Consider the following 27,663-nt stretch of genomic DNA (forward strand, 5'->3'; position numbering starts at 1 on the left):
TCTGGCAGTGTGATAGTACAGTGACTGTGTGTGACTGTCTTGAGCCTCTAAAGTCCATTGTTTTATTCTGAGTGCAGGGTACAGGATTGATCTTCTGAGTAAATTTGTGTAATTTGTGTGTGCTAGATGACTTAGGTGCATGGTGGAACACACTCTAAATTCATTAAAAGTAATAATCAGCTATTGCACTTTACTAGATTACTTAAATTCAGTGAATGAAAATGTTTCGAATAATTTTGGTGATGTTGAACGCTTCATAATATTAAACATTCATAAAATGTTATGTGTATAGACTGACTATCCAACCTCACTGAGCTCGAGCTGTTTTGCAAGGAGGAATGGGCAAAAATTTCAGTCTCTCGATGTGCAAAACTGATAGAGACATACCCCAAGTGACTTACAGCTGATTGTGTCCCACTTGTTGATTCTTCACAAAAAATTACAGTTTCATATCTTTATGTCTGGAGCCTGAAATGTGGCAAAAGGTCGCAAAGTTCAAGGGGGCCGATTACTTTCGCAAGGCACTGTATCTATGAATGTAAATGTATATATATCATATTTCTCTACATATATTGCACCTTACACATCTAGGTTTAGGGTTGCCACTTTTGGATTACACAAGTCTCTCAAAAGCAAGCTATCTTCCACATACTGTAAATTCATAACCCTATCATTTAAAGTGGAACTAATGTTTTGTCAGTGTTTCTAAAAGATCAGGGACACCATGTATTATAGTATTCATAGCCTAATTCACCAGATGATGGCGCTAGAATTCGAGCATCAACTGCAGTGACTTTTTATTAATATACTTCCCATATACTGTATATATATATATATATATATATATATATATATATATATATATATATATATATATATTTTTTTACAGTATATAATTTTATATAGGTTAAACAAATCTGTAATACATATGTATTTTATAGAACGCAAAACTTAACCACTGCCAATGGCTTTTCATACTATGTAGTAGAGAAGTACAGTATCTAGTATCTAGTAAGGATAAAAAAAAACTAGTCACGCCTTTCTCTCTCCTCATTGGCTCAGAAACAAGGGCCGTGATTTAGTGACGTAATCAGTGCAGCTCTGTGTTACGGCGTGCAGGAAATATGTTGTGAAAGGTATGTGAGAAGATGCTGCTCCAATTCAGGTCGTTTCAATCCTCGTTCACAGACATTTGAGGGAAAAAGTGGTCGGTTTTGTTAAAAGGTATGTCGGTGAAAAAACGATGACATGTAGTATTTTCTGATTAATGAGATTACAGACATCCCCGGGAATTTGAACTGTGCTGTTGGATGAGAGGGTTTAGGATCAGAGCGGAAAAATAGCATTCAGGACTCTTTTGTAAAAAAAAAAAAAAAAAAAGTAGTTTGTAATTATACACAGTGTGGAAATGTCGTGGAAATTCGCGCCTGCTGTAACGAGCCATGTGAGGAACACGGAGAAGCCACATAGTAGCTGTGGTTTGTGATGGAGCTCATTAGCTTCCTTTAGCTTCACAATGTGGGTTCAGGGTGTAAATACTTTCAGGAGTCCTAGTTTCAGCTAAAAATGTTTCCTAATATTGGGAAGCCAGTAACGTGAGCCCTAAGTATTTAAGTATTCGTGTTTGTATGTTTGCTTGTAAAGTGTTTAAACGGTATAAAATAATAATTGTTATAGTATGAATATCTAGTAATTAGTACATTATTATTTATTTTTCAACGTTTGACCTCTTCAATAGACCCTAGTGTGCAGTTCTCACATTCCCATCTGACTGCACTAATGTAAACAGTGTCTCAACGGTTATCTATCTATCTATCTGTCTGTCTGTCTGTCTGTCTGTCTGGAGTACCTTTGAGACACTGTTAACATTAGTGCAGTCAGGTGGGAATCTGAGAACTGCACACTAAGGTCCATTGAAGAGGTAAAACGTTGAAAAATAAACAATAATGTACTAATATGCTGTGTATATGATGATTAGTGTCAGGTGGGAATTTAAATTGTGTGAATTTATTTAATAATATAATGATGCATCAATTGGATTTTAATAGATTAACATTATGGTTAAATACTAAATAAAAAAAGAATGAATGTGTCCCTGTTTATTAGTGATCTCAGAGGAGATTTGTTGTTTAGTCAAATTGCAGTTGGAAGGAAAGGCTTTCTATAGTGTTCTTTATAACAAGAGAGCTGAAGTAATCTGATGAAAGTTCTCCGATTAGTTAGTAGGATGTAGAAGGGATGTGAGGTGTTCTTCATGATGGTTAACAGTTTGTGTATCATCCTTCTCTGCACTACTATTAAGTAAAGCTGAAAGCAGCATTTTTGTGGGCCAAGCACCCAGATTTGTTGACTTGGCGCATTCATAGATATCTAACATTTTTGTGCAGTATGATTGGCTGCATAATGGCATTACTGTTGCTTTCAAATTCGCTTTCTTCATACTAACAGCATTCGGTCGACTTACAATTCCACAGTAACGACTGAAATCAAGCCACACACAACACTGTTATTATGGTTTTGTTATTTATTTAGTTTTTGGCAGAATACATTTATTTAGACTTAATGGTGTAATGTAGTCTGTTGTATATATTTTTTTAATCTAGTGCTCATGGGGCTGAGCCTGTCAGTCAGCTGCCTCCTGTCACTCATTTCTCTGGTTCTAAGTGTCCTTGGTGAACGCAGTGATTCCAGTATCCATCACCATGACTACTGTGTGCTTGGGGCAGGGCCTGCAGGCCTGCAGATGGGTTACTTCTTATCTCGGAGTCAGAGAGATTACATAATACTGGAGCGCAACTCTGGACCAGGAAGTTTCTTTCGGAAGTGAGCAAAATGAATTCAAGTGCACAAAAGTGTTTTATATTTTTTCTATACTAAGATTAATTATTATTAAGAAATATATCTGCATTCTTTTTCTTAGGTTTCCACGTCATCGGAAACTCATCAGCATCAATAAAATTTTCACAGGGAGGCAGAACAGGGAGTTTAACCTGCGCCATGATTGGAACTCCCTGCTGAGTCACAGGCCAGACCTGCTGTTTCAGAGATTCAGCCAGGACCTGTACCCTAAAGCTGATGTTTATCCTCACTACCTCTCTGTGTTTGCACAAGAACTGGGGCTGCAGGTTAAATATAACACAGATATAGGAAACATACAAGCTTTGCAGTTTGAAGGAAGTGGACATAAAGGCTACATGCTAACTGATCAGCATGGGGTAGATTATAAATGCAGGTATTGTGGCAGTATTTCTGTTTTATATTACCAATTATATTATTCCCTAATCAGGCTTACATTTCCTGTTGAATTTTATCCTAATTCTGTTGGTCACTGGGATACTGCTTAATAGCTTTTGGGTCATTCCAGGTCTTTTATAGGATTTTACTATATTTTCTTACCTGTTTTATTTAACTATATTAATATTAAGTTGTCAAGTAAGATATAAAACATAATGGGGCTTTAATTTGTGGGAAGCCACATTATTTACAAAAGGCAATACATTTCTTTATGGTGTTTGACACACAATTTCTATGTGAATGATCTATTAAAGATACAGTACTTTATCAAAATGAGCACATTAAAATATAATTAAGCCCCATGCATTTCTGTAAGAGCTGTACTATTAGATAATTAATTAATACCGTCTCACTAATCAGAACCGAAAATGCTGTAAAACGGTTGTAAAGGCCATACTTTCCTTCTGCCTTACATTTTTTCTATTCTTTGTAGAGTTCTGTTAGTGGCCACTGGGCTCTGGGTTCCAGAGGAGGTCAATTTTGTGGGCTCTAATTTAGTAGAAGGATATGAGTCCATCTCCACTGATCCTGAAGACTATAAAGATCAGGCTGTTCTGATCCTAGGCAAGGGAAACTCTGCTTTTGAAACAGCACAGAGCATTCTGGGAAGAGCGAGCCGGATCCACTTGTATAGCCCAAGCCCTGTACGACTAGCATGGCAGACACACTATGTCGGAGACCTAAGGTTCAGCATTTTTTTCCCCTGTAAATGGAACTTGCTTCATTATTGGTTTTAAGTGATTTTTTTTCTTGATTGTAAATAATTCATTATTGTTTTTCAAACATGATATTTTGACCAATCATCATAGCCCCTTTGTGTTACGATTTACTTGGGAATTGTGTTTTTGAGAAATGCAAAAAAAAAAGGCTATAACTATTAATATATTGGTCTTGTATATGTGCAAAATATTAGTTTGAAAATACTATACTAAAAAAAAAGAAATGTTATTGTCTAAATAGTGTATATTGGCATTGTATGAATGTCAGAATTAATGCAAGCCTGTTTTTGGAATGTCAACTTTTGCTTTTGTTTATATTGTAGGGCTGTGAACAACGAGTTATTAGACACGTACCAGCTAAAGTCTTTGGATGGTTTAGTAGAAGGAAGACTGGAGGACATCGCTATTGTTCGTGGGGTAGGAATGAAAAGGAGAGCTGGAAAAAAGACAAGGAGGAAATTTTCGGAGAAGAAGGAGCAGCTCTATCTTACTCTCTCAGAACTTTTGGACAGTCGCAATGTCAGCCAGGGCACTAATATTTCTGTCGAAAACCTGCCTGGGTACCATGATGACAACTTCTCACTAAGACAGCCGTATGACCGTGTAATCCGTTGCCTGGGATTTCGCTTCAACTTCACCATATTTAATGTGTAGGAGCTTTTTTTTTTTAAAAAAAAAAAACCCACCTTTCCAAATCAAGTTGTACTATTGTAGGGGTCTCTAGTATCTTCTGTAGTAGGTCCTATAGTTACAGGTACACAGCAACGAAATGCAGTTTAGCATTTAGCAGAACTGCAAATAGTAGCAATTGTGCAGATAAATATTTAAATGTGTACAGCATGTAATATATATGTAAATATATGTACAGCAAATAAATATAAAGACTAGCAGTGAGAAATGTATGTACATCACATACAATATAGCATGTCATTTGCAGAGCAATTATAGGAGTACAATTAACACTGTATTGCAAACCCTGTATCAGTAGTGAGCATCATTTGTAATAAGTATATTATACTGTATAATATTTGTTCCACTTATACATGTTTGGTAAGATGTTGGTCTAGATTCTGTTAGATGTGTGATATTTTTTTTCCATTGTTCCTTCAGCTCTGCCTGTCCACCACGCAGCAGTGTTGCTCGTGGCCGTATGCCAACAGTGACAGCATGGTATGAGGGCAGGGGCACACCCAATCTGTTCATCCTAGGAACTGCAGCCCACTCCAGAGACTACCGAATGTCTGCTGGAGGATTTATTCATGGATTCCGCTACACGGGTTTGCTTTTCATGTTGCTTTTCACATTCTTACTTGTATGACTTGTTATACTTGTGATAGAAAATCACATTAACCATGGCAAATTTTCACTACAAATATTTTGAACTTGACTTTATAAAGGATGAGTGACTTTTACGTGTTAATAATAGTAATAACTTTGTCACTTTGATATTGCAGTGCGTGCTGTGCATAAGGTCTTGGATCAGCGTTACCATAACAATGCTTGGCCAGTAACCAAACTGCACACCAGTCACCTGCTGCCATGGATTTTAAATAGAGTGAATGAAGCATCTGGACCTTACCAAATGTTTGGAGTTTTAGGGGACATTGTTTTACTGCAAGGGTAAGAAACAATTCTGTTTCCTTGTCAGGAATGGAATCTGTAGGAGCTTCGATCTCGTTAGTGTGTTAAAATCAAAATGATCTCTAACAGATGTCTCTGTCTGTCAGAGCTCACTGCGAGTATCTGGAGGAGTTTCCTGTGCAGGCGCTACCTCATTTTGCTGCTTTGTCTGGTCGTCATGTCTCTCAGTACGGAATTCTGGTCGTGATCATGCAATATGGAATGAATCACACAGACACTCTTGGGCCAGGCCGTGCTGAATCAGAATGGACCAATGCCTGGAAGTCTAATTTTCTCCACCCAGTTATTTACTACTACAGAAGACTGCCTACAGGTTAGTGTAAAATCGCTGAAGATAATGCTAAAAGTTTATGATGATATGTGTGATGTAATTAAGACAGGTGACAATGTACAAACCAGCATAAAGTGTAAGGTATTGGGCTACTATAAACCACTGCCCACTGCCACAGCTTCTTAGCACAGATTTGTCCACTTAACATGGATAGAAGGATAGAATTGTGCATATGCTTGTGTTTGATACTGCCTTTACCGTAAATTACCACAGAGAGAGATATGAAGCAGCGTCCAGCTGGATGGCTTCTGCCACGTCCTGATGCTGTGCATCATATGGTTGAAGACTTCCTGACTGAGTGGGACCAGCCTGTGTCTCACAGTCAGCCCTTGCGTCGCTTCCTTGAACACTGCCTTCAGACAGACCTCAGGGCATTTTATGCAGGTGTGTATATGGTCTAGAACTTTTTTTTAGTGCTTTCAGGTCATTTTGGAATAACTAGATGTAGGGCAGCTTATAGCTGGAATTATTGTTGTCTTATCTTGAAAGTGTTAAAAGAAAGGAATTGAGAGAGCTGTCCTTTATAATTAACCAAAAGTAATTAATATTTTTATATAGAACATTTGCAGTCAGATGTACAGCAAAATATGTGGATAGTTAATTTTCATCACTATGTCTAATTGTGTGTAAATCTTTACAATAAACTTGTATGATATATTTTTCTTTCCTTTTAAGAATCCTGCTTCCAGCTTTCCCTCACCAATCTCAAGCCTCCCATCTTCTGCCTTCAAGGTTACTTAAACAAAGGAGGCATTGTGGGTAACAGGCATCTGTGGCAGCATGCCCATGAGGCAGGACTCATGCCAAAACATCATAGATTAGATCTTCCTGCTAATGATGGGTCATTTTCTGAAAACCTGTCCAATGCTGGAGCTACAGTGACTTCAACAATCAACTCTGAGCTCTAAAGCAGGGCAAAAGACTTCAACATTTACCAGTACCTCTTAGTGATATTTACTTAACTAGATGCTGGATATTTTCCCAAACTTGTTACTACACTATAATATATCAAATGTTGAGATAGGAGGGTGTTGTGTTATGAGCTTGTGATGAATATTTAAGTTATTCTTCAGACTTTTACTTTTATATGTTTAACATTCACAAATATGTACTATTATTAAGTGAAACCCTGTACAAAGATGCTGGTAAAAACTGGAATTTTACCAAAATGTGTGGGGTTTTTTTGTTTTGGTTTTTACCCTTATGATTATACATATCGTTTTCCGTTGTGGTTTATGCCTGAAAACACATCGCTGCAGCTGAGAAATATGTGCGTGTGTGTGTGTGTGGTAAATATTCAAACAAGTCATAACTGTAGCGCTTCCTCAAAGACTACAGCATTGTGATTGGCTAAAATAAAACCAACGACCAATCGGATTAGTTGTTCGAACTCTGGTCTTCAACCAATCCGCTTATTTCTTACTAGAGCGAAGCACTAACACGAAACGGACGACATTTTGGCTCTGTAATACACAGACGATCGGTTGATTAATATAAGCGTTTTAAAGCACAGTTTAAATTAAGCTGATTTATCAATCTATTGACAACCTAAACAAGTAATGTAGCTCTTACGCAGGTTGTTACGGACCGAAGCCGTAATTTAATCTGCTTCACCACCAAACTAACAGCCCTGTGTGCAGACGTGCATGCGCTAATGTTAGTTTCCGTAATGCTGAAAAACAGACTTGTGTGCGGTCTATGACTCGGTAAGTATGGAGGGGTCCGACGACGAGCGGTCCGGTTGTGAAGGCGAGTACACGCTGAGTAACTCGCCACGGAAAGAAGTCAAGGGAGAAAACAGGGAGGGCGCGGCAGCCCTTGGAGCGACTTCTTCGTTTGGCTTCTCGGGTATTGACACCTTGAGCGCGCTGAAGCTCCACAGAAGCAACCAGGCGACAGAGAAAAGCATCCGCTATCTACACACTTTATGGAGTCCGGGTGCGTTATTTCAGGCCCAACCGGCTGGAGGCAAAATGACGGCGAGCAGAGTGAGGAGGCTGGGTAGAGCCCGGAGAAACATGGGACCTATAGGCAAAGACATCTACGGTAAAAATGTGGGGAGGAATTGGCTTGCATTTGTAATTTGGATTTGATCCAGATCACATTTTTGTACGTCAGGATTTTTCAGCGGAAACAGCCATAACTGTTATAACATGCAGTCCTATTAGAGAAGCCATGTTGCTTATGCAAAACCTCTTACTTCAACTTCTGATGTGTATCTCCTGCACAATAGTCCTCTTATTGTTTCCTTTAACCTCCTCTGCTCTCCTTTCAGCTGTGAAGAGGCTCAGAGAAGCAGCCAATGGCAGCGACATAGACACTGGTAAGAAGCCAGACAATGAACAGAGTCCCCTCTAATAACCTTAAAAATAAGGTTTAAAAAATACAAAGCACTATTGAATTTGGGTTTCTTTCTAGTTCGAAGGTTATTGCAGGATGGTGTTGACCCCTGCGCTGCAGACGATAAGGGAAGAACTGCTTTACATTTCTCCTCCTGCAATGGCAATGAGAGTATTGGTAAGCCACTGGTGAATCTAAACTGGTTCTTTTCTGCTGTCATTACAGCTTTCACTATGCTATTGTTTTAACGCCTTTGACTTTTTCCTGCTCCAAATTCTGCATCGATGTAGTTCAGCTGTTGCTAAGCCATGGGGCCGATCCAAACCAGCGAGACAGCCTTGGGAACACGCCTCTCCATCTTGGTAAGGAGGTGCCACATCGATGAACTGATGGGAAATCAGAAACGCACACCATATATTCTTTTCAATCATACATTTGACTGCATTTATCCGTTTGCAAAAAGAGGCCCTTTCCAATTACACATTATTGATCCTTTTGCCAGTGCTCTTTATTCGAAGTTTCAGTTTGAAATATGAACTTTGAAGCACATAAACTTTCCATCAGGGTCAATGTGGAATTTATTCATGTGAAATAAATTCTATAAATGTATGTTTGACTTGGTGAGATTTTACATCATTGAGGCTGGACTAAATTTTCATACACCAAACATGTTTGTCAGCAGTTTTTACAGCCATAAGGCTGCAGACTTTCATTTTGAATGCAAGTGTCAAAGTTTTACATCTGCAAGGTTCCTGTGAGCAGCTTGAAAATATTTAAAACTGAATTTATATGGAGAGAAAAAATCACTGAGATCAAGGAAGTTGTGATTTGGATCCAATTAAACCAAACACAAACATGACTGCCTTAGGAAAACCTTTCTTTAAAAAAAACAAAACACAAAAGATTTCAAAGTCATTAAAGTTTAATTTTAAGGTGATTCTGTAAACTTTGCATGCTGCAACAATGTATTGTATTTATTTTAAATATACTCTGGTTCAAATTGTCTTTATAGCTGCCTGTACCAACCATGTGCCTGTCATCACTACCTTGTTAAGAGGAGGTAAGATAGAATTACAATAATAAAGATTATTACAGCATAGAAAAATGATCAGCAACAATTTTCATGTACTAAACTCAAACTATTTTCCATAGGTGCTCGTGTAGACGCATTGGATCGTGCAGGAAGAACTCCTTTACATCTTGCCCGCTCGAAACTCAACATATTGCAGGAGGGAGAGTCCCGAAGCTTGGAAACCCTACGAGGGGAAGTAACTCAGGTTAATACGTTTTAATAAGATAACATACTGTTTCAGACCTCACATTTAGTTAGTCATGCCTAAGGATGAGTACTGAGAAACTGGTTTTTTTTGGACGTAATTGTGTCAATACCAGACTAGCGACAAGCTTCAGGACAAACGATACTGATACTTGTGTAGTTCTATCTCTGTGTACTTCTGTTAATAGTGAATTAGAAGCTGCTGCTTGTGATTTTCCATTCCTGAATTATGTCATCACATGGCCAATGTTTGCGGGACAAACATGTGATATCCATGTGCATGTACGATGTGTGCACACAATCAGTCATGGCAGCAATGTTGAAACGTTCGAACGTGTGGCCGTCAGATGCAAAATATATAAAGTAGTGTAATAGTGAACAAAGGAGGCAACCCTGTTGATATAATAACATTTACAAATAAAACACACAATCTTCCTCAAGCACTGCACTGTATTTACTATGTCTCCTTCATCTCCTGGTTCCAACTGTAACTCCGCTGCCTCGGCCTCAAGTGATGGTAACATTCATTATAATCAAAGTTTTTAGTTAGTAGTCTTTTGCGACACCACATTGGTTGTAAAATGTTAATCTAAATATGAATAACACCACAGGAAACACTAGGCTAGAAAAGGTTTCTCTGTCAGTGAGTAATAAGACACGGCCTCGGACACCCAGGAGCAGCCCATACACCATAGCGATGTTTGGGAAGATGACCCTGAAAAAAAGGCAGTGTGTCATAGGGCTGTCTGTAAATTTATAGTTCAGGTAGAGTAGGCCATAGAAACGCCTAATTGATAGATACACTGTTATTCTGTTGTGCTCTTTCCGAGCTGGAAAGGATGTGCTGCAAGTTATAGATAAAGGATGGACATGAAAATGTGTTGACAAGTGAGGAGAGTGTGTTGAGAAGATGGAGGGAGTACTTTGAACGAGGAAAATGAGAGCAAGAGAAGGTTGGATGGTGTGTAGATGGTGAAGCAGGAAGTGGATAGGATTAGTAAGGAAGAAGTGAGCAGCGATTAGAAGGATGAAAAGTGGAAAGTCAGTTGGACCAGATGACATACAATAGGAAACATGTATGACATGGATGACCTACAATAAGAAGCATGGAGCTGTTTAGGAGAGATGGCAGTGGAGTTTTTGATTGTTTAACAGGATTTTGGAAGGTAAGAAGATGCCTGAGGAATGGAGGAGGAGTGTGCTCATACCGATCTTTAGGCATAAGAGAGATGTGCAGACCTGCAGTAACTACAGGAAAATGAAGTTGATCAGTCACACCATGAAGTTATGGGAAAGAGTAGTGGAAGCCAGGCTGAGAGAAGAGGTGACCATCTGTGAGCAACAGTATGGTTTCATGCCGAGAAAGAGCACCACAGACGCATTATTTGCTTTGAGAATGTTGATGAAGTATAAAGAAGGTCAGAAGGAGTTGCATTGTGTGTTTGTGGATTTAGAGAAAGCGTACGACAGGGTGCCGAGAGAGGAGTTGTGGTATTGTATGAGGAAGTCAGGTGTGTCAGCGAATTATGTGAGGGTGACAGTGTAACAGCAGTGAAGTGTGCAGTAGGAATGACAGACTGGTTCAAGGTGAAGGTTGAAGGTGAAACTGCATCAAGGATCGGCTCTGAGCCCTTTCCTGTTTGCAGTGGTGATGGACAGGTTGATGGACGAGGTCAGACGAGTCTCCGTGGACTATGATGTTTGTGGATGATATCGTGATTTGTGGTGAGAGTAGGAAACAGTTTGAGAAGGGGAATGAAAGTCAGGAGTAAGACAGGGTAGATGTGTGTGAATGAGAGGGAGGGCAGTGGAGTGGTGCGGTTGCAGGGAGAAGAGATGGAGAAGGTGGAGGAGTTCAGGTACCTGGGATCAACAGTGCACAGTAATGGAGAGTGTGTTAGAGAAGTGAAGAAAAGAGTGCAGGCAGGGTGGAGTGGGTGAAGAAGAGTGACAGGAGTGATTTGTGATCGAAGAGTATCTGCAAAAGTGACAGGGAAAGTTTATAGGACTGTGGTGAGACCTGAGATGTTGTATGGTTTACAGACAGTGGCATTGGGTAAAAGACAGGAGGTGGCGCTGGAGGTAGCAGAGCCGAAGATGTTGAGGTTTTCGTTGGGAGTGACGAGGATTTACAAGATTAGAAATTAGTTTATTAGAGGGACAGTGCATGTAGGACGTTATGGAGACAAGGTGAGGGAGTCACAATTGAGATGGTTTGGAATTGTGTAGGGGAGGGACATGGGGTATATTGGGAGGAGAATTGTACGGATAGAGCCCCCAGGAAGGAAGAAAAGAGGAAGGCCAAGGAGGAAGTTTATGGATGTGGTGAGGGAAGACATGCAGGTAGTTGGGTTGAAAGAGGCAGATGTACAGGACAGAGGGGTATGGAGACGGATGATCCGCTGTGGTGACCCCTAATGGGAGAAGCCGGAAGAAGTAGTAGTAGTATCAGTAGTAGTATCATAATACCCATTCATAAACCATACCACCGAGCTAGCAACACACCCATTTGTTATGTGTACGTCACACATGATGAAATTGTGATAATGTGGAGTCAAATTTTATATAAAATTTCATTTTATAATTTTTATATTTTATTTATACTCCCACAACATCCCTTTTCACTTTTTGCTGAAATTCTCTTTTTAGATTATTCAGATGCTGCGTGAATACCTGAACGTGATGGGAGACAGTGAGGAACGAGAGAGGCTGGAACATATTTCTACCCAACTGCAACACACCCGCACTAAAGAACAGGTACTAACTACTGCTAAATATTAGAAGTATGGCACACACTTAACAGAAAATTGTGAGAAGATTTAATCTAACATGCCTTCAAGGTAATAAAAAAAAAGTCTGAAAAATATATTTGAAGAATTTAAGTTTTGTAATTGTTTAATCATGTCAGCAATGCTCATGTGCACATTTCTTAATATCATCTTCAGATTTATTGACACATTGATCACAGAAGAATGATAAAAAAAAATACAGGCTTTGAAATTGCTCATACTTATACCGCACTGGACACCTTTTAGATAGCTTCCTCATTTTCATGAAGACGGTGACTGATTTCTTTTGCATTTTTGTAGGAAATAGTTGTACATAATACATGTACTTGCAAGCAAATACACTGCATGCCAACTGGTCTCATGTGAACAATTTTTTCCCTAATCCTGTGTCCATTCCAATCTATTATTTAAATGTACAGTTTGGCCGTCTCTCTCTGTTACACACAGGTGGATGAGGTGACTGACTTACTGGCCAGCTTCACATCTCTAAGTCTACAAATGCAGAATATGGGAGACAGGTAGAGGAGAACATGGAGGCTTACAGAAAACCGAACGAGGGCTGGATGCGTGGAAAAGTACCTGAGATATTTATTTACGTGACACACAATGTATAATTTTAATGATCTGGTCAATTGTGCAAAATGTATGACAAAAATCAATGGCCTCTAAACACATCATTGAGATTTCTTTTTTAAAAGAAAGTTCTGTTTTGCATTGTCTGTATATCTGTTAATTCATTGTACATTGTGTAAACCTTTGTTTGATGTTGAACATGTATCGGACAACGACAATAAAAAAAAATGATGTCCAAATATTTGTTCCTGTTTATTTATTTATTTTATTAGAGTATTGTACAAACAGTTACAGTTTTATTGTTTAATAATAGTATAGCCTGGAGGTGAGCATGTGTGAGGCTGAGGGCTTGTTTTCCTGTCAGACTGGAGCCGCTGTACTCTGTAGACCCTCCTCTCAGCTCCCGCTTTGTTGTGGCGTCAAATCAAAGATGGCGGCTGGCACCGTGTAAATCCGAGCATCAGCGAAGGTAATTTTATCATTTATTTTCACTCGGGTCACGTTTCTGCTTCTCATAAAACGCTTGCGCTCTGCATGTTTCTTCTGGTGATGCGGTAAAGCGGTAAGATACAGCGCGCAGTTGGCGCTAATCAATCTTAACGTTTGCGCGGCCTGCACGAAGTGGAGACCGCGGACTGTCGTTGGTAAAACAAGCCGCCTGTCTGCAGCTCATCCCGGGATGTCGGATTCCGTACTCCTCAAGCAGGGGAAAGTCGGACCCCGGCGGCGCTAAGGGGGTGTGTTTGTGTATCCTTTCGAAAGGAGGCGGGAAATGGCCACTTGATTAACGACGAATATCAGCTCGCCTTTGCATTTCTTTGAGCGGAAACAGTTTCCTTGTGATCCAGGTGATTTCCACATAAATATAAACACCAAACAGCAGCATTATTACCAACCTCTCCCTCTCCCTCTCCGCCATGTCCACATCCCCCTGACAGATACAGTGGCAGCACTCTGAGTAATAATCTCGTTAATTGACCAAGTTAGAATGAAGTACAGTTAATGTACATCAGATATAAACTGGAGACATGCCGTCTTTAAATTAATAAATTATGATTTTTTCCCCGAACTTCCCTACACTCCACAAATATTGAAGATGCAAGGACTTCTGAAAACAAGTAGCAGTTATTAAAACGTCAATACCTATGTTATAACATGTTATAACATAAATTCCCACTTTTTTGTTTTTAGGTAAGAAAAGCACCTCGTGGGCACCAGCTGGCTCTCCTGCCTAGAACAAGTTTGTTCTCTGGGGCAGTTTTTATTCGTTTATTTGTTTTTTCGGCCCCCATATTTGCTTCAAGCCCTCGAAATAATTCCCAACTTTCTCATCTTTATAATATCGCAGAAAAAACCCTTGTTATTTATTGGTTATTATGGTGGGTTATGTCTGGGTCAGGGCTGAATGTTTTGTCCTTTTTCTGAATTCTCGAACGAATCGTTACTATATCTCAGTGCGATCAGCTGCAAAAATCTTAAAATAGTGCATTGAAAGAGTAATCCTGGATCCATCTTACAGTTATCGATACCCAATAAGCATAAAAAGCAGACATTAAGCTGCTTGATTGACACATGGTTGAGATCCTAACGGCACTTTTCTGTCCAAACAGACTGATTGAACCTGGTCTGTGAGTGAAGAATTTGAGGAGATAAAACGGAAAGGTGTAATGGGTAAGAAACGCTTTTTATTATCTCACCCCAGTCCTTACCATTAAAACTGATGAGACATAAATGTTTTAAAAAATTAAATTTTTTTATTTGTCTCATATTTTCAGAGATGTCCGGTATAGAGGGAGAGGTAGGTCTGGTGGCTGGTCGCAGTCAGAGGGAGAAAAGGCGCTCATACAAAGATTTATTGAGAGAAGAGGAAGAAATAGCCGCACAGGTGTGCAAAACCTCTGAGAAAAACAGTGAGGTAACAGCAGGGAGACAGAGAAAGGAACAGCATATGTTTGAATGAGGACTATTTACAGTTCTGTCAAGCAGCAGTAGTTTGAATAGGTCTCTAAAATAATCAACATTGCCTGTGATTCATTTCATTATATAAGTACATTTACAATTACAAGCTATGAATATGAGGTTCAAGCAGGGTTTTAGAAAAAAACTCTTCAATTTACATGCACCTTCATGTAAGGCTGTTTAGGTAGATATTATATTTAAAATTACTCAATCTCGGTTTCATCTTGACTTTTTCCCCTTATTCCATTTGGCATTAACAAAGTAGTGTAAATGTAGTTTGCAACTGAAGTAAAAAATTGTGTCTGTGTTATTCTATTTATTTCTGTTTATTCTGTCAATAATTAGGACTCAGAGTTAATAGTGATGGGTGGGGACTTACACAAAAAGAAGAAGAAGCACTTAAGTGACGAGTACCATTATCGAGGTAAGTGTAATAGAGTAGAGACTGAATTATAGAGATGAGTAGCCTCTAAATATGCACAGCATTTCTACTTGGTTTTTAATTTTTTTACATTTTAATAAGTGAAAAAGGGGGTTTGATAATTTAATGCAATGCTTGTATTATTGACAGTCACAATGTTTATTTTGACTTTCCTCAGAACACCATGGCTCAGGCCCTCCTCACAAGAAGAAGCGCAAGTCCTCTGAACGCTCACCCTCACGCTCATCTTCATGCTCCTCTCAGCCAGCCCACTCTACAGACACTGCTATGGGCCTCTTGCAGGCAATCACCTCCCCAACAGCCACAGGCTCTGAACCTGGCCCTAACTTTCATAAAAAACCCTCTTACCCTCCTCACTCCTCACATTCCTCCTCCAAAGATCGCAAACGTGAAGGCAGCTCCAAGAGTGGCCACTCTTTTTCTAATTCCCGTCATCCGAGTTCTTTGTTGAAGAAGCATTCTTCCTCCTCGTCTTCCTCTAAGTCATCCTTGTTTCATGCCGGAGCCGGCAGGGGTGAGCCACTTACACTGCGAGATGGTGAGGGCCTGAAAATGAAGCTAATCCTGTCACCCAAGGAAAAGAGTGATGGAGGAGAATCGACTGAAAGATTCCCTTTCCCTGCACATCCATCTTCAGGGAACAAAGGACATCATTCCTTCTCTGGCAGCAAAAAAATTGGGACGAAGAAGGAGAAGGACAGGGACCGATTGATGCCATCTAAGCTACAAAAGAAGAAACAACACAGCCGAGAACCTCTGCCCATGGTGGGCAAAGAAGTTGAAGTGGAGGGTAAGGAAAGTGTATCACATCTTAGAAATCTCTTACTGTTGTAACTACCTTCTGTCATCATTATTGTACTGACCATGGAATACATTTCTTATGATTTTTCTTCTGAAAAAGAAAAACTTCAATTATTTCAACATAATCTTTATTCACTGCATATGTAGAGTTCTGTTTTCTCAAGTCTTATTGCAACAATTTGTCTTTTAGGACTGTACGGTGGAACTAGGGCAAAGGGAGCAGATTGTTCATCCTCTGGAGGGGAGCTAGAAGCAGGTGAACTGATCATTGATGACTCCTACACACAACTTTCATCTAAAAAGAAGAAAAAAAGCAAAAAAAGCAAAAAGAAAAAGGACAAAGAGAAGGACAGAGACAAAGATAAAAGTTCAAAGGAGAAAAAGCACAACAAAGGAGGAAATGCAGAAAAGAAAGGATTTAAAGGTAACAGTTAATATCAAACAGTTACACCTTTTTTAATTATCTGGATTGTTAAATGTATAAATTCAACAAAGCTACATTTATTTTATTTACTTGTTTTTTGTTTCTATAGGGGATTCATCAAGAAGCCACTCCCATTCCCACAGCTCGTCAAATCATAGTACCTCAGTAGGAAGTTTCTCTATGGTGCCAACAATCACCTTGCATCCTCAACATCATCAGGGTGCTGACTTGATGACGGTAAAGAAGAAGAAGAAGGAGGAGAAGGAGAGAGAAAAGCATGACAAAGAAAAGGTGATGGTTCCCTACACATAAATCTCAATTAAAGAAGCATTGTGTAACTTGTGGTGGACATTGTCCAAAAGCATCTTTACAGGGATTACAAGACGGTGGCATTGACTTAAAGACAGGAGGTTAAGCTGGAGGTAGCATAGCTGAAGATGTTGAGATTTTCATTGGGAGTGACGAAAATGGAAAGGATTAGAAGCGAGTTTATTAGAGGGACAGCGCATGTAGGACGTTTTGGGGACAAGTGAGAGAGGCCCAATTGAGATGGTTTGGATATGTGCAGAGGAGGGACATGGGGTATGTCGGTAGGAGAATGCTGAGGATGAAACCACCAGGAAGGAGGAAAAGAGGAAGACCAAGGAGGAGGTTCATGGATGTGGTGAGAGAAGACATGCAGGTAGTTGGTTTGAAAGAGGCAGATGTAGAGGACAGGGGGGTATGAAGACGCTGTGGCGACCCCTAATGGGAGCAGCCGGAAGAAGAAGAAGAAGAAGAAGACAAGTACTGTATACATTTTATAATTATGTGTTTATCCATATGGCAAGGCGGATCTCCCTGACAAGCCAGTTCAGCTTCCAATTACTTCAATATCTAAAAAAGAATCCAAAAACTTTTATTTTGCTTTGGCAAATAAAAACAAATTATAAACTGGCATCTATCATGCAGAAAAATCACACCAAACTCTAGATTTCTCTAAATGTTTGTGTATATATATTTTCAGCTTGATGAATAAATCCTATTTTCAACCTTTTTGAAGGTAGCCAGACCTGTGATGATATTGTGATGATATTTGAGACCAGAAATCATGTCTTATTGTTTAAGCTTTGAAGGAAAACTCAACACAATTATTTTCTTCTGTTTCAATAGTCTTATTTAAGAATTCTTTAACCATAATTTACATTTTGTCACTGTAATTTTACTGATTGAACACCTCTTCCAGAGTGTCATATTCAAATGCAAGCAGCCATCAGTGATCCTGATCACATTGTTTAACAGCTATGTCCTTGAATCTTTTAGAAAAAGAAGAAAAGTACGACAGCTTATCAGGTGTTCTGTAAAGAGTACAGGGTCAATATAAATGCAGAACAGCCTGGACTAGGTGGGTGCTTTGTTATATCAAATACAAGCTTTTCATTACACAATTGCTAGTGTTTGTTGTAATTAATGTAATGATATAGTTAAATTGTGCCTATTATTGATATATTTTGTATACATGCTTAGTTGTGTGCATTGATGCATTATGTTACTACCACCACTTGTTACAAAATAATTACATAATGTAATCACTAATCACTATGTCCATGGTTTTGTAGTGTTTGGGGAGCTGAGTAAGAAGCTTGCAGAGGTTTGGAAGCATCTACCTGAAAAAGACAAGCAGGTCAGTAATATTTTTCTACTTTATGGTGCTAATTAAGTGTGCTTAATCATATAATTATTTCTTTAGAACTGCAATTGTAATAATGAGTGATAGTATTGGAATGATTGCTTACCTCTGCCTGCAGGTTTGGAAGCAAAAAGCTCAGTATCTGCAGCATAAACAGATTAAAGCTGAGGCTACTACAGTCAAACAGAAGACTTTATCATCAGAGAACAAAATCAAGAGTAAAATTTTCTTTTAACTGTTTCTCTTATAACCTTTTCTCAATAATGGTAAAGCAAAACGTATTTTTGTTTTATTCTGCCTTTTAAAAAGGACTATGTATTCTTTTTCAAGGCTCCAATAAAGTTGTGGGTATGGGGACAGGGTTGACCACTCCAAGTCGTGCTCTGACCATCCGGGTACCAGAGGTTGACCCCATAGATGCTGCTGCACATTTGCAGCTCCTTGGGGAGTCTCTCTCTCTCATTGGACACAGGCTGCAAGAGACAGAGGTGAGTGCCTAACAACATTAGTCATTAAGAAGCTTCTTAAACATTATTATATTTGTTGCAAAATTATGATTAAATTGTGGGGAAAATCTTTGTTCTGACAAAAATAAATTTTGATAAATGGATTCCTCATAAATATATGAGAAAATGTACACTCTATGGTCAAAGGTACGTGGACATCAGACCATCACACTCCCATATGGGTCTTTCTCATACTTTTTCCACAAAGTTGGAGAAAACACATTTGTATAAGATGTCTTTCTTTGCTGTAGCATTAAGATTTCTCGGGAACAAACCGTTACGGGAACACCAAGCAAATCAATAGTCTGCATATTTAATTTGGCACTGCATGACAATGTGAACAAAGACATGGTTTCCCAAGGTTAGAGTGAAAAAAATTGGATGCCTGTGAGGATGCAACCCTCCCGTTTTATCCAGGCTTGGGACCAACAAGGTTAATATAGCATAAAAAACACATATGAATGTGATGGTCATGTGATGGACGTGAAGCTCAAAGCAATATAGTGTTTATATATAAATTGTAAGGATTTGCTAAGTTTGAAGCCAGTATTTGTAAAACAAATGTGAAAATAAAGCTATTAATTTCCTCAATTCCTTGTATGTTTTAACTTATGGTCTACTCTTTGCCATATCCCTAAATAAACTAAGGCTTGTCAATTTATTTTGCAGGGAATGGTAGCAGTGTCTGGCAGTCTCTCTGTTCTGCTAGACTCCATTTTGTGTGCTCTTGGTCCATTAACCTGTCTCACTGCTCAGGTCCCTCAGCTTAATGGCTGTCCACGCAGTGTCTTGGTGGGACACACATACACACACACACACGTACATAAACATATCCTTAATATGGGGAATAAGGAATTATTTTAATGACTTTAACGATGCTATAGTTCTTGTTTCCAGAGGGGTTGGTTTGACTCATTTATAAATGATCTGGGATTTTCATACACAAACAATTCAACAATGCACCCAAAATAGAGTAAAAAACAAAAAGCATCCTGCAGCTTGCAGACACCTTGTTGATGAGAGATATCAGAAGATATAAGACTTGTTTAGCTATTGTAGCCCACTCACCTCAAGCTTTGATGTTTTGTGCATTCTGAGATGTGTTTTTCTTTTATCATGGTTTTAAAGATTGATTATATGAATTACTATATCCTTCGTGGCAGCTTAAAACATTCTGGCCATTTTTCTTTAACCTCTGTCATCAAAAAGTTGTTTTCATGACAGAACTGTCTCTCAGTCAAATCTTATTCTATTGTAAAATCTTGTGTAAACTATAGAGACTGTTTATGTGTGAAAATCAACAGTTTCTGAAATGCTCAAACAATCCATCCTAATTTAAAGTCACGTAGGTCATAATTTCTCTTCATTCTAATATGCACATTACTGGAATCACCTGTCTTGCATCTACATGATTTGATTTGCATCGCACTGCTTTCACATGAATGCCTGATTATACAGTTGCATGAATGTACAGCAATTATCCTCATTTACAATTAAGTTAGTGATAAGCTTTATGGCACTGGATATGAAATCTAAATATTTCTTATTTTATCTTTCAGTCGAGCACGTTGGACAACATAGCATACATCATGCCAGGACTATGAGACTGGAGAACAAATGACTTCAATTGCACTTCATTTGAAACAGGACACATTAAAAACAACATAATTTTTTTTAAAAGCATGAAAAAAAAGTGAACATTTTTGACCGTTTATTTTTGTTAGCAATGCACCAATCAGGTCTGGGACATTTGGACATCTGTAGACTTAGAACTGTTTTTAAAATGTTTAATATTTTTTAAATTGTAATTCTTTCATATTTTTTAAAAAGGGATTCAAAATCTCATTCTAGGAAACACATCTATGTCAGGTTATTAGATTTGATTGTTTGATTGTTTTAGTGAGTGTGTGCATGTGTGTATGTTTGTGAGCGTGTTGTGTGAAAATTGGCATACTTTTATTATGTAAAGAGCAATTTATTTTTTTGCAGAAGTGTACAGTTTTATGTCTGAGACCAAGGCTGTTATTGTTTTGTTTTCTTCTTATTTAAGATTAAGTTAATAGAAGCAAACATTAGTAACTGCAGTAGTAATTACTGCCAATCTGTTTTTATACTTGCAAAATGTAATATGCTATAATTTGTTTATAGTAAAATTGTATACACAAATTCTGGAAGTGTGACCAATCTTTTTGTAATGCATAATATACTTAAAAGCACAAATCTGTAAATATTATTATTACTAATATATTTTCATAAACTGGTGCATTTATTATAATAGAATTATAACAATCATAATATAACTTTTCCCCACCTGGAATAGATGTTTTATGTTTTTATGCCTGTGCAAACATTTTGTTGTTCATTAAAGGGATATAAAGGATACAGTTGCACAGCAGGTACCTGCATTAATGAATGCACAAAATGATAGATATTTAATAATGACAATAACACAATGACGCTGCTTGTGCACTTGTATTTTTTATGAGTTAGTCTGGCAGTCGAAGTCTAGCACTTCAGCTCCTGTTCACCCAAAACACTGTGCCTTATACGGAAATGAACTCTATAACAGCATAGGCAACGTGATTCAGCATTGTGTGCGGACTTCCTCTCTTCCTCCCTCCCTCTGTATGTGAGTGAGAGAGAAAGCGTGCACGCGTCCTTCCAAACTAAAGCTATTTTTCAGCCGTCTGATTGGAAACACACCAGAGAGAAAAAGGATACCAGAAGACAGAAAGGGCGTGTAAAGGGAAAACAAGACTCAAATGTCTAGGGAGAGAATCAGTGGCCTCCCTCTTGTGTGTTTGTTTTCTTTTTTTTCCGCAAAGCAGCCTTCAAGTTGCAGGAAAAGGAGGAAGTGCTGAGAGACGAAGGTCTGACTGGCACACTTCAACACAGGGGCACTGAAAGATCAAAGGTAAGCTCTAAAATATTATATAATAATAAAAAAATATGTTTACATTAGTACATTCTTTATGTAGAGTTTACTGGATGGGTAAACTGGATGGCTGTTAGCAGGAAAAATTATAATGAGGGTGAAACAAACTACATGATATGAGTACTTTGTTTCTCAGATCCCAGACCAGACAGAAAGAGCAGAAAGATGGAAGGGCTTAAACATCTAGAAACACTGTGGTTGAAGTGTTATGAATGTGACTTTTGTGTACAAATTCTCTTGTGCTGACTCATTTGAGTCATGTGAGTCAGTCCTCTATCTCCAGCTCCTCCCTTTCTCTTGCAAACACACATTCTCTCCACTCATCCCTCACCAGAAGGCTCTAGCAGTGACAGTAACAGATGATGACTAAAACAATAAAAGACTTTACTACACGATTAATAGTTCTATAATAAGCTATAGCATTTTTGTTTCAGCAGCAGATAATGGACGAGAAAACAATACAAGGGCCAACTCATGACATGGACGGAGAGCAGAAGGAATTGAGAGGCTCTGCCAAACCAGGTTGGAGTTTGTGGTTCCATACTGGGATTTAATCCACATATTTGATCAGATTTAATACTGTGGAGCAACTATCATATATGTAATGTTCAGTTAAATATATTTCTATGTTTGATAATATGGTATGAAAAGACTACATTGCCTGATATACATAGAATCCACATTATACAATGCTCTTCAAGGCACCTATTGATATTTAATTTTGTTTGCTTGTTTGGCCCTGGTTTTTGCTTTGCACAAAGAGCAGTGTAAAGGTCGCAAACATCCTTCAATACTGTAGAAGCTAAAGTAACCACTCTGCATTTTTAAACACGCCCATAAAAACCTTGAACAATTTGATTCACATTGTGCTTTTAGCCCAGAGCTAAAACCTGTCTTGTTACTTATGAGAAACTCGTGAGAATAGGTTTCATTTGGCCAGCTTTTCTTTACTTTTAAACAAACTAGGGCCTACATAACTGGGAAATTGGCCAATAAGTCTAATTTGGCAAATATTTATCTTTTAATGGTTTTAACAATAAATATTGTTAAAAGAAATGTTATTTTATAGTCGTCTTGTAAGCAAAGGTGTAGTATATTCATGAAATGATGAAAATGTTTGATGGTAAAATCTAAACTATTTGAAGCCTTTAATACTGAATGGAACTTTATAGTCATTTCTTTCTCCTCAAGGTCAAGTGAACTGAGTTATTTTTCATTTTTGCATAAATTCTGCAAATTTCCTGACCAGGGATTTAGGCCATTAGAATATTTTTTCCTAGGATTGTATTATGCAAGAGTTTTTAAAAGTGTAAAATATGTAAACAAAGCTGTCTTTAAATGACATTTGCTTGAGTTACATTTTTTAAAGTGCTTTTATTATTTAGCGATGTGCTACGTATGAGTTGCCAGTAGATGGAGCTGTTGCTTCATCATTCTCTGCTTCAAAGCCTGCGCCTAACTACGCTAAGCTGTGACAAAAATCAGTTTTTGCCTCCGTCTTATCAGTCTTTTTGTGACTTATTTGTATGTAGGTATTAGTGATATTTGTAGGCAAAACTAATCTGCATTTACAAGACTAAAACAAGTATAACTTCTTCAATGTACTTATTTTATGTCTACATACTAGCATTCTGTATGCTCATTTAGAGAAATCTGTTTCTTTAATTTTATATCCTGCAATATTTGATTAAAGAAACAAAGCAGTTTTTAAGGCAGATGAATTTTATGTTCATTATGTTGATGATTTTATATAATTCTGCTTGTAATGTTGTGAATAAAATCCTCTAAAATAAATATTCTCTCAGTTTAGCTAATTGAATGAAGAGAAGAGGGGATAACCCAAATGAGTTTATTATTTTATTTTATTATTATTGTTAGGATGATGCACGTGAATGTGAATGTATTAAATTGGGTGGTATGGGTATTATACTTTTAATTGGTTGAAAAAAATGTAAACCAGCAATGTAGATGGCTATATCTCTCAACAGCTTCACCCTTCTTTATATTGTAAAGATTGTCTATTATCAGCATATTTTAGTTTATGAGATGGATTTGATAAATCTATGTAGCATAGGGTAAATCTCAGTTGCAACAATTATTATAATATTAAATAGATACTAGTCTTTACTTTCAAATTAAGACATGCGTTGAGACCTAAAAGTAAAAACAAAAAATTAATTACAATAGACGTAGACTGGAATAACACGTTATTAAGTATTATTTTCAGCTAAAGCCCTAATTGCACACTTTACACAGTAAAAACAAAATGCACAAAACCCAAAATGACTCAATATAAAGCTTTCAATGGTCTTAACAACAAATCAAAGCTATTAAATATTATTAAACAAACAGATAAACAGATTTTCCATTTGATTTCTTATAAGTATTGTTGGTAAACTTGGGACAGCTTTTTCAGAAAGAAGGGTCGATGTTTAATTTAAAGTTGATTAGTTGAAATATTTTGTGAATTATATATCAAACAGTTTCATCTGTCATAATTATAACTATGCGTAGATGAACGCTATTCACTGCAAAAAAGTAAACAAGCAAGGAGTACATACTTTTCTGACCAATGATTTGATGTTCACCATTAAAAGCTAAATATTTTGCCTTTTTTGCTCTGGAGTTTAGTATAATACTACAAGTGTGTGTTGGTTCACACCAGTGTGATGTTTCTTTCTGTTTTTGCAGCAGTAAGAGAAAAAAGTATATAAAAAGAATGTTAGTAAAAAGCTAAAATATCAGTATATTTTTATACAGTATAATATACATGTAATGTACATGTAATATTGCTTAAAATTTAACAATAAAAATATGGTAATTTAGTACATAAACCACTAAAGGAAGTCAAATGAACAAAAGCAGTAATAATTTTAAAGTACATTTCAACTAGTTACACATACACTGCAAGTCTTAAATTTTGTTGCACAAATGAACCCAGAAAATACATAAAATACAAAATGCTTCCAAGCTCATTCTGTTTATATGCATTTACAGAGTGTGAGCTGAGGCTGGTGTTGCTGGGATGGACAGGAACGGGAAAAAGCAGCGTGGGTAACGCCATCCTCGGCAGTCCTGTGTTTGAAACTCGCTGTGGTTCTAACTCTCAGAAGCCAGTCACTATAAAGTGCGAGAAGGGGTGTGCAAGTGTGGCTGGAAGGCAGGTTCGTCTTATCTGAGATATTTTATGTTTGCAGAATTGAATGCATGTATTTTGAATGCATGTATTTTGAATAAAGTTTTAATATCATCAGCTACAGGCAGAGCTGAATCTACATAACACTACTATTAAGCTGCGAGTGTGTTAAAATGTATGAAGAAACAACCCATGTGTAATTTTTGCTGTGTTGTAGTGCATTTTTCATAGTTTTTCTTTCATTGTTTATATTCTTGTGTTATATAATTAAGATATTGTGTGTTCTGTTTACTTGCTCTTTCATGTACTTATCCAATCAGTTTTATCAAAGACTCCAAAACAGCAAGAGTGGTTAAAAAAACAAAAAAAAAAAACCCAGATGTATTCCCAGTCCAGTTTCGGTGAGCCTGTGCCCATTTCAGCCCATATTCCTGTTTTTGGCTGAGAGGATTAGAACCCATTGTGGTCTTCAGCTGTTTTAGTCTTTCCACTTCAAGGATGAAATGTTGTTCTTTGAGCTTTTTTCTTATGGTGGTTGTAAAGGGTAGTTATTTATGTAACCAATAGCTCAATTGTCTGACCATTATTTTCACCAACAAGGTATTTCCATCCACAGAACAGGTATTCACTGGACATTGTATCCACCATGGTTATAAACCTTAAAGACGGTGCTGCTAAAATCAGTTTCACAAATACTCAAGCCAGCCAGCTTAGTTTTAGCAGCCATTCTTTCCCATTCAGATGTAGGAAGCTCTTGACCTGTAATTAAATAATTATATGCACTGGACTGCAGCCACATGACCGTCTGATTGGATAATGGCATGAATGGCAGAAGTGTCTCTTCTAATGTGACCTATTTGTGTATGAATAACATGACAATAAAATTAGACATCACTAATATTGTGTTCGTTTCAGGTGGTTGTGGTGGACACTCCAGACTGGTTTTACTCAGAGAGGCCCCCAGAGGAAGTCCATCGCCAGCTGACTCTCTGCGAATCACTGGCCACTCCAGGACCCCATGCCTTCCTGCTCTGCATCTCTATCCATCGCCAACATGAAAACCTCCAGGCTTTGGATGCTTTAGAGACAGCGTTCGGTCTCGAAGCCATCACCAAACACACTATTGTGCTGTTTACTGATACAGACCAGCCGTCAGAAGATAAAACACTAAAGGCGTTTCTTAGCACTGAGCATAAGGATTTGCTAGAATTGGTGTGGAGGTGTGGAGACCGTTATCATGTCATAAGTGTAGACGGAGAAAAGGAGGTGGAGCAAGACCACAATTGTGTGCAGGAGTTGCTGAAGAAGGTGGAACAGATGGTAAAGGAGAGTGGGAAGGAATTCTACACCTGTCCTCCTCTCCTTCAAGTAGACAAGGAAGAAACAAGGATGGAAGTGAGTCATGAGGAAAGTTCCTTTAGTGAAAAAAAGAGCGAGTATAAAGACGAGGCCGACGAAGACTCGAACGTGGAGCCAGACGCAAGAGAAGAGAAAATGGAGGAGAGTGCGGATGGTCTGGATGCGGAGGAGGACATCGCTTTATCACCTCATGCACCCCCTCCCTCGTTCTTGCGCTGGATTTGGGACACGGTAGTTGGGTGGGTGTTGTGGCTGCCCGGTCTGGTGAGGGGTACCACTTTACTTGGCTCTATTGTGGGGCTGTTTTTTGGGGGTACCTTAGGGGCAACTGTAGGCTCCGTTGCCATTGAGGTGGGCAGAAGAAAAAACAAAGTCAAAACAAAATAACACTTTTAGTATGCATCAGAGCACTGCATGAAAATAAAAATGTATAGAGTTTGCTATAAAACAAATTTACTCGGGTGAGCAAAATATAAACGTCAAATAATTGCCTTTAAGCTGGTTTAAAATGAGAAATATTAATTTAGGATTAAGTTTATTAAAAAGGTTTTAAGAACAGCACAATATAAGCACCTTAAACCAAACACTGAATTGATACTTTAAAGCCTTTTTGGTTCTCGATGTTAAATTACCTCATTAGTGTGTGTTAATAATACAGTTGAATAAGAAAACATTTTTTTATAATAACAAAATGTAATAATTTATGTCATAGTCATCAGAGATTGAAGGTATTTTTACCAAAGGTAGGAAACACTGTGGTGTATCTCCATTGATAGAGAGTCAAATTACTAAGTGGAATTGTTTCCAAATGAAAGTTGTTTACCACATGGGTTTTACTCTGCTCATTTATTTACACAGCTTTGAAGCTGTACAAACATCGGAGACTTTCAGAGTCTGTTACTTTGCCTTGCCGAAAGTTTTAAGAATGATTTAATTGATCATTCATTTATCAGTTATTTGCTTGTACACTGTACCATTACACATTAAAGTTACACTAATGAATTAATTTTAGTTTTTAATTGCTAACATCATACACGTTCACAGGACAACGTTTTTTTTTTAAATCTAATTAAAGAAAATCCACGTTTGTAGGGCTCTTATTTTACATTTATATGGGTTACATGGTTTTTGTAAAGCTGTTACCAATTGCAGATAACAGTATATTATTAGGCACAGCACAAGAGCTACATTACTCATCCAACACATGCTGTTTAGACAGCTTTTTGATTCACTGAGAAGAAAAAAAAAAAACTGCTTTATTGCAAACTTGGCAGGAGATCTTTGCTGTGTAGCCTGTGCATTTTGTGTGACTGAAATGTTGAACTAAAAGTAAATAATCTGAATATGTTGTCCAAGTGATTAATGAGTCTTTTGTCCACTTTTTGGTGAACTGGATTTGAGGTGATTAAGAATAAATTGGTGATACAACACTTGAAAGGGTGGGGGGTGTGGGGGTGCAAGCGTCATAG

At 37.9% G+C, this 27,663-nt stretch overlaps 4 protein-coding genes across 11 annotated transcripts; all 4 read left to right on the forward strand.

The window, feature by feature from the left end:
- The first annotated feature begins 1,021 nt into the window (after window positions 1–1,021).
- Window positions 1,022–7,156, forward strand: foxred2 (FAD-dependent oxidoreductase domain containing 2). 4 transcript variants are annotated; one of them, XM_046865835.1, is made up of 10 exons: window positions 1,022–1,136; window positions 2,604–2,823; window positions 2,921–3,232; window positions 3,728–3,979; window positions 4,337–4,663; window positions 5,124–5,290; window positions 5,468–5,633; window positions 5,741–5,967; window positions 6,199–6,369; window positions 6,661–7,156. In XM_046865835.1, exons 2-10 carry the CDS (start codon window positions 2,609–2,611, stop codon window positions 6,891–6,893), a joined length of 2,070 nt encoding a protein of 689 aa, XP_046721791.1. In that variant the 5' UTR covers window positions 1,022–1,136; window positions 2,604–2,608; the 3' UTR covers window positions 6,894–7,156. The 4 variants fall into 4 exon arrangements, with proteins under 4 accessions (XP_046721791.1, XP_046721790.1, XP_046721792.1 ...); XM_046865834.1 differs by having other exon boundaries at window positions 1,082–1,224; XM_046865836.1 differs by having other exon boundaries at window positions 1,082–1,224; window positions 2,665–2,823.
- A 249-nt stretch (window positions 7,157–7,405) lies between these two features.
- ankrd54 (ankyrin repeat domain 54) lies at window positions 7,406–13,202 on the forward strand. Its single transcript, XM_046865838.1, has 8 exons — window positions 7,406–8,031; window positions 8,261–8,308; window positions 8,404–8,502; window positions 8,616–8,687; window positions 9,338–9,385; window positions 9,478–9,602; window positions 12,251–12,358; window positions 12,838–13,202. Exons 1-8 carry the CDS (start codon window positions 7,698–7,700, stop codon window positions 12,910–12,912), a joined length of 909 nt encoding a protein of 302 aa, XP_046721794.1. The 5' UTR covers window positions 7,406–7,697; the 3' UTR covers window positions 12,913–13,202.
- A 69-nt stretch (window positions 13,203–13,271) lies between these two features.
- Window positions 13,272–20,930, forward strand: hmgxb4a (HMG box domain containing 4a). Of its 4 annotated transcripts, none has more exons than XM_046865840.1 (13): window positions 13,272–13,432; window positions 14,574–14,634; window positions 14,739–14,878; window positions 15,268–15,346; window positions 15,522–16,154; window positions 16,356–16,589; window positions 16,699–16,880; window positions 17,892–17,973; window positions 18,188–18,252; window positions 18,377–18,476; window positions 18,589–18,746; window positions 19,434–19,556; window positions 20,324–20,930. In XM_046865840.1, the coding sequence occupies exons 2-13, from the start codon at window positions 14,631–14,633 to the stop codon at window positions 20,366–20,368; spliced, it is 1,845 nt and encodes a 614-aa protein (XP_046721796.1). In that variant the 5' UTR covers window positions 13,272–13,432; window positions 14,574–14,630; the 3' UTR covers window positions 20,369–20,930. The 4 variants fall into 4 exon arrangements, with proteins under 4 accessions (XP_046721796.1, XP_046721798.1, XP_046721799.1 ...); XM_046865842.1 differs by having other exon boundaries at window positions 14,739–14,848; XM_046865843.1 differs by having other exon boundaries at window positions 14,739–14,761.
- A 429-nt stretch (window positions 20,931–21,359) lies between these two features.
- si:dkeyp-69e1.8 (uncharacterized protein LOC100001340 homolog) lies at window positions 21,360–27,544 on the forward strand. Of its 2 annotated transcripts, none has more exons than XM_046865793.1 (4): window positions 21,360–21,678; window positions 22,134–22,221; window positions 24,697–24,863; window positions 25,751–27,544. In XM_046865793.1, the coding sequence occupies exons 2-4, from the start codon at window positions 22,143–22,145 to the stop codon at window positions 26,579–26,581; spliced, it is 1,077 nt and encodes a 358-aa protein (XP_046721749.1). In that variant the 5' UTR covers window positions 21,360–21,678; window positions 22,134–22,142; the 3' UTR covers window positions 26,582–27,544. The 2 variants fall into 2 exon arrangements, with proteins under 2 accessions (XP_046721749.1, XP_046721748.1); XM_046865792.1 differs by having other exon boundaries at window positions 22,137–22,221.
- The last annotated feature ends 119 nt before the right edge of the window (window positions 27,545–27,663 follow it).

This window comes from Silurus meridionalis, chromosome 14, assembly GCF_014805685.1.
Source record: "Silurus meridionalis isolate SWU-2019-XX chromosome 14, ASM1480568v1, whole genome shotgun sequence".
Taxonomy (NCBI): Eukaryota; Metazoa; Chordata; class Actinopteri; order Siluriformes; family Siluridae; genus Silurus; species Silurus meridionalis.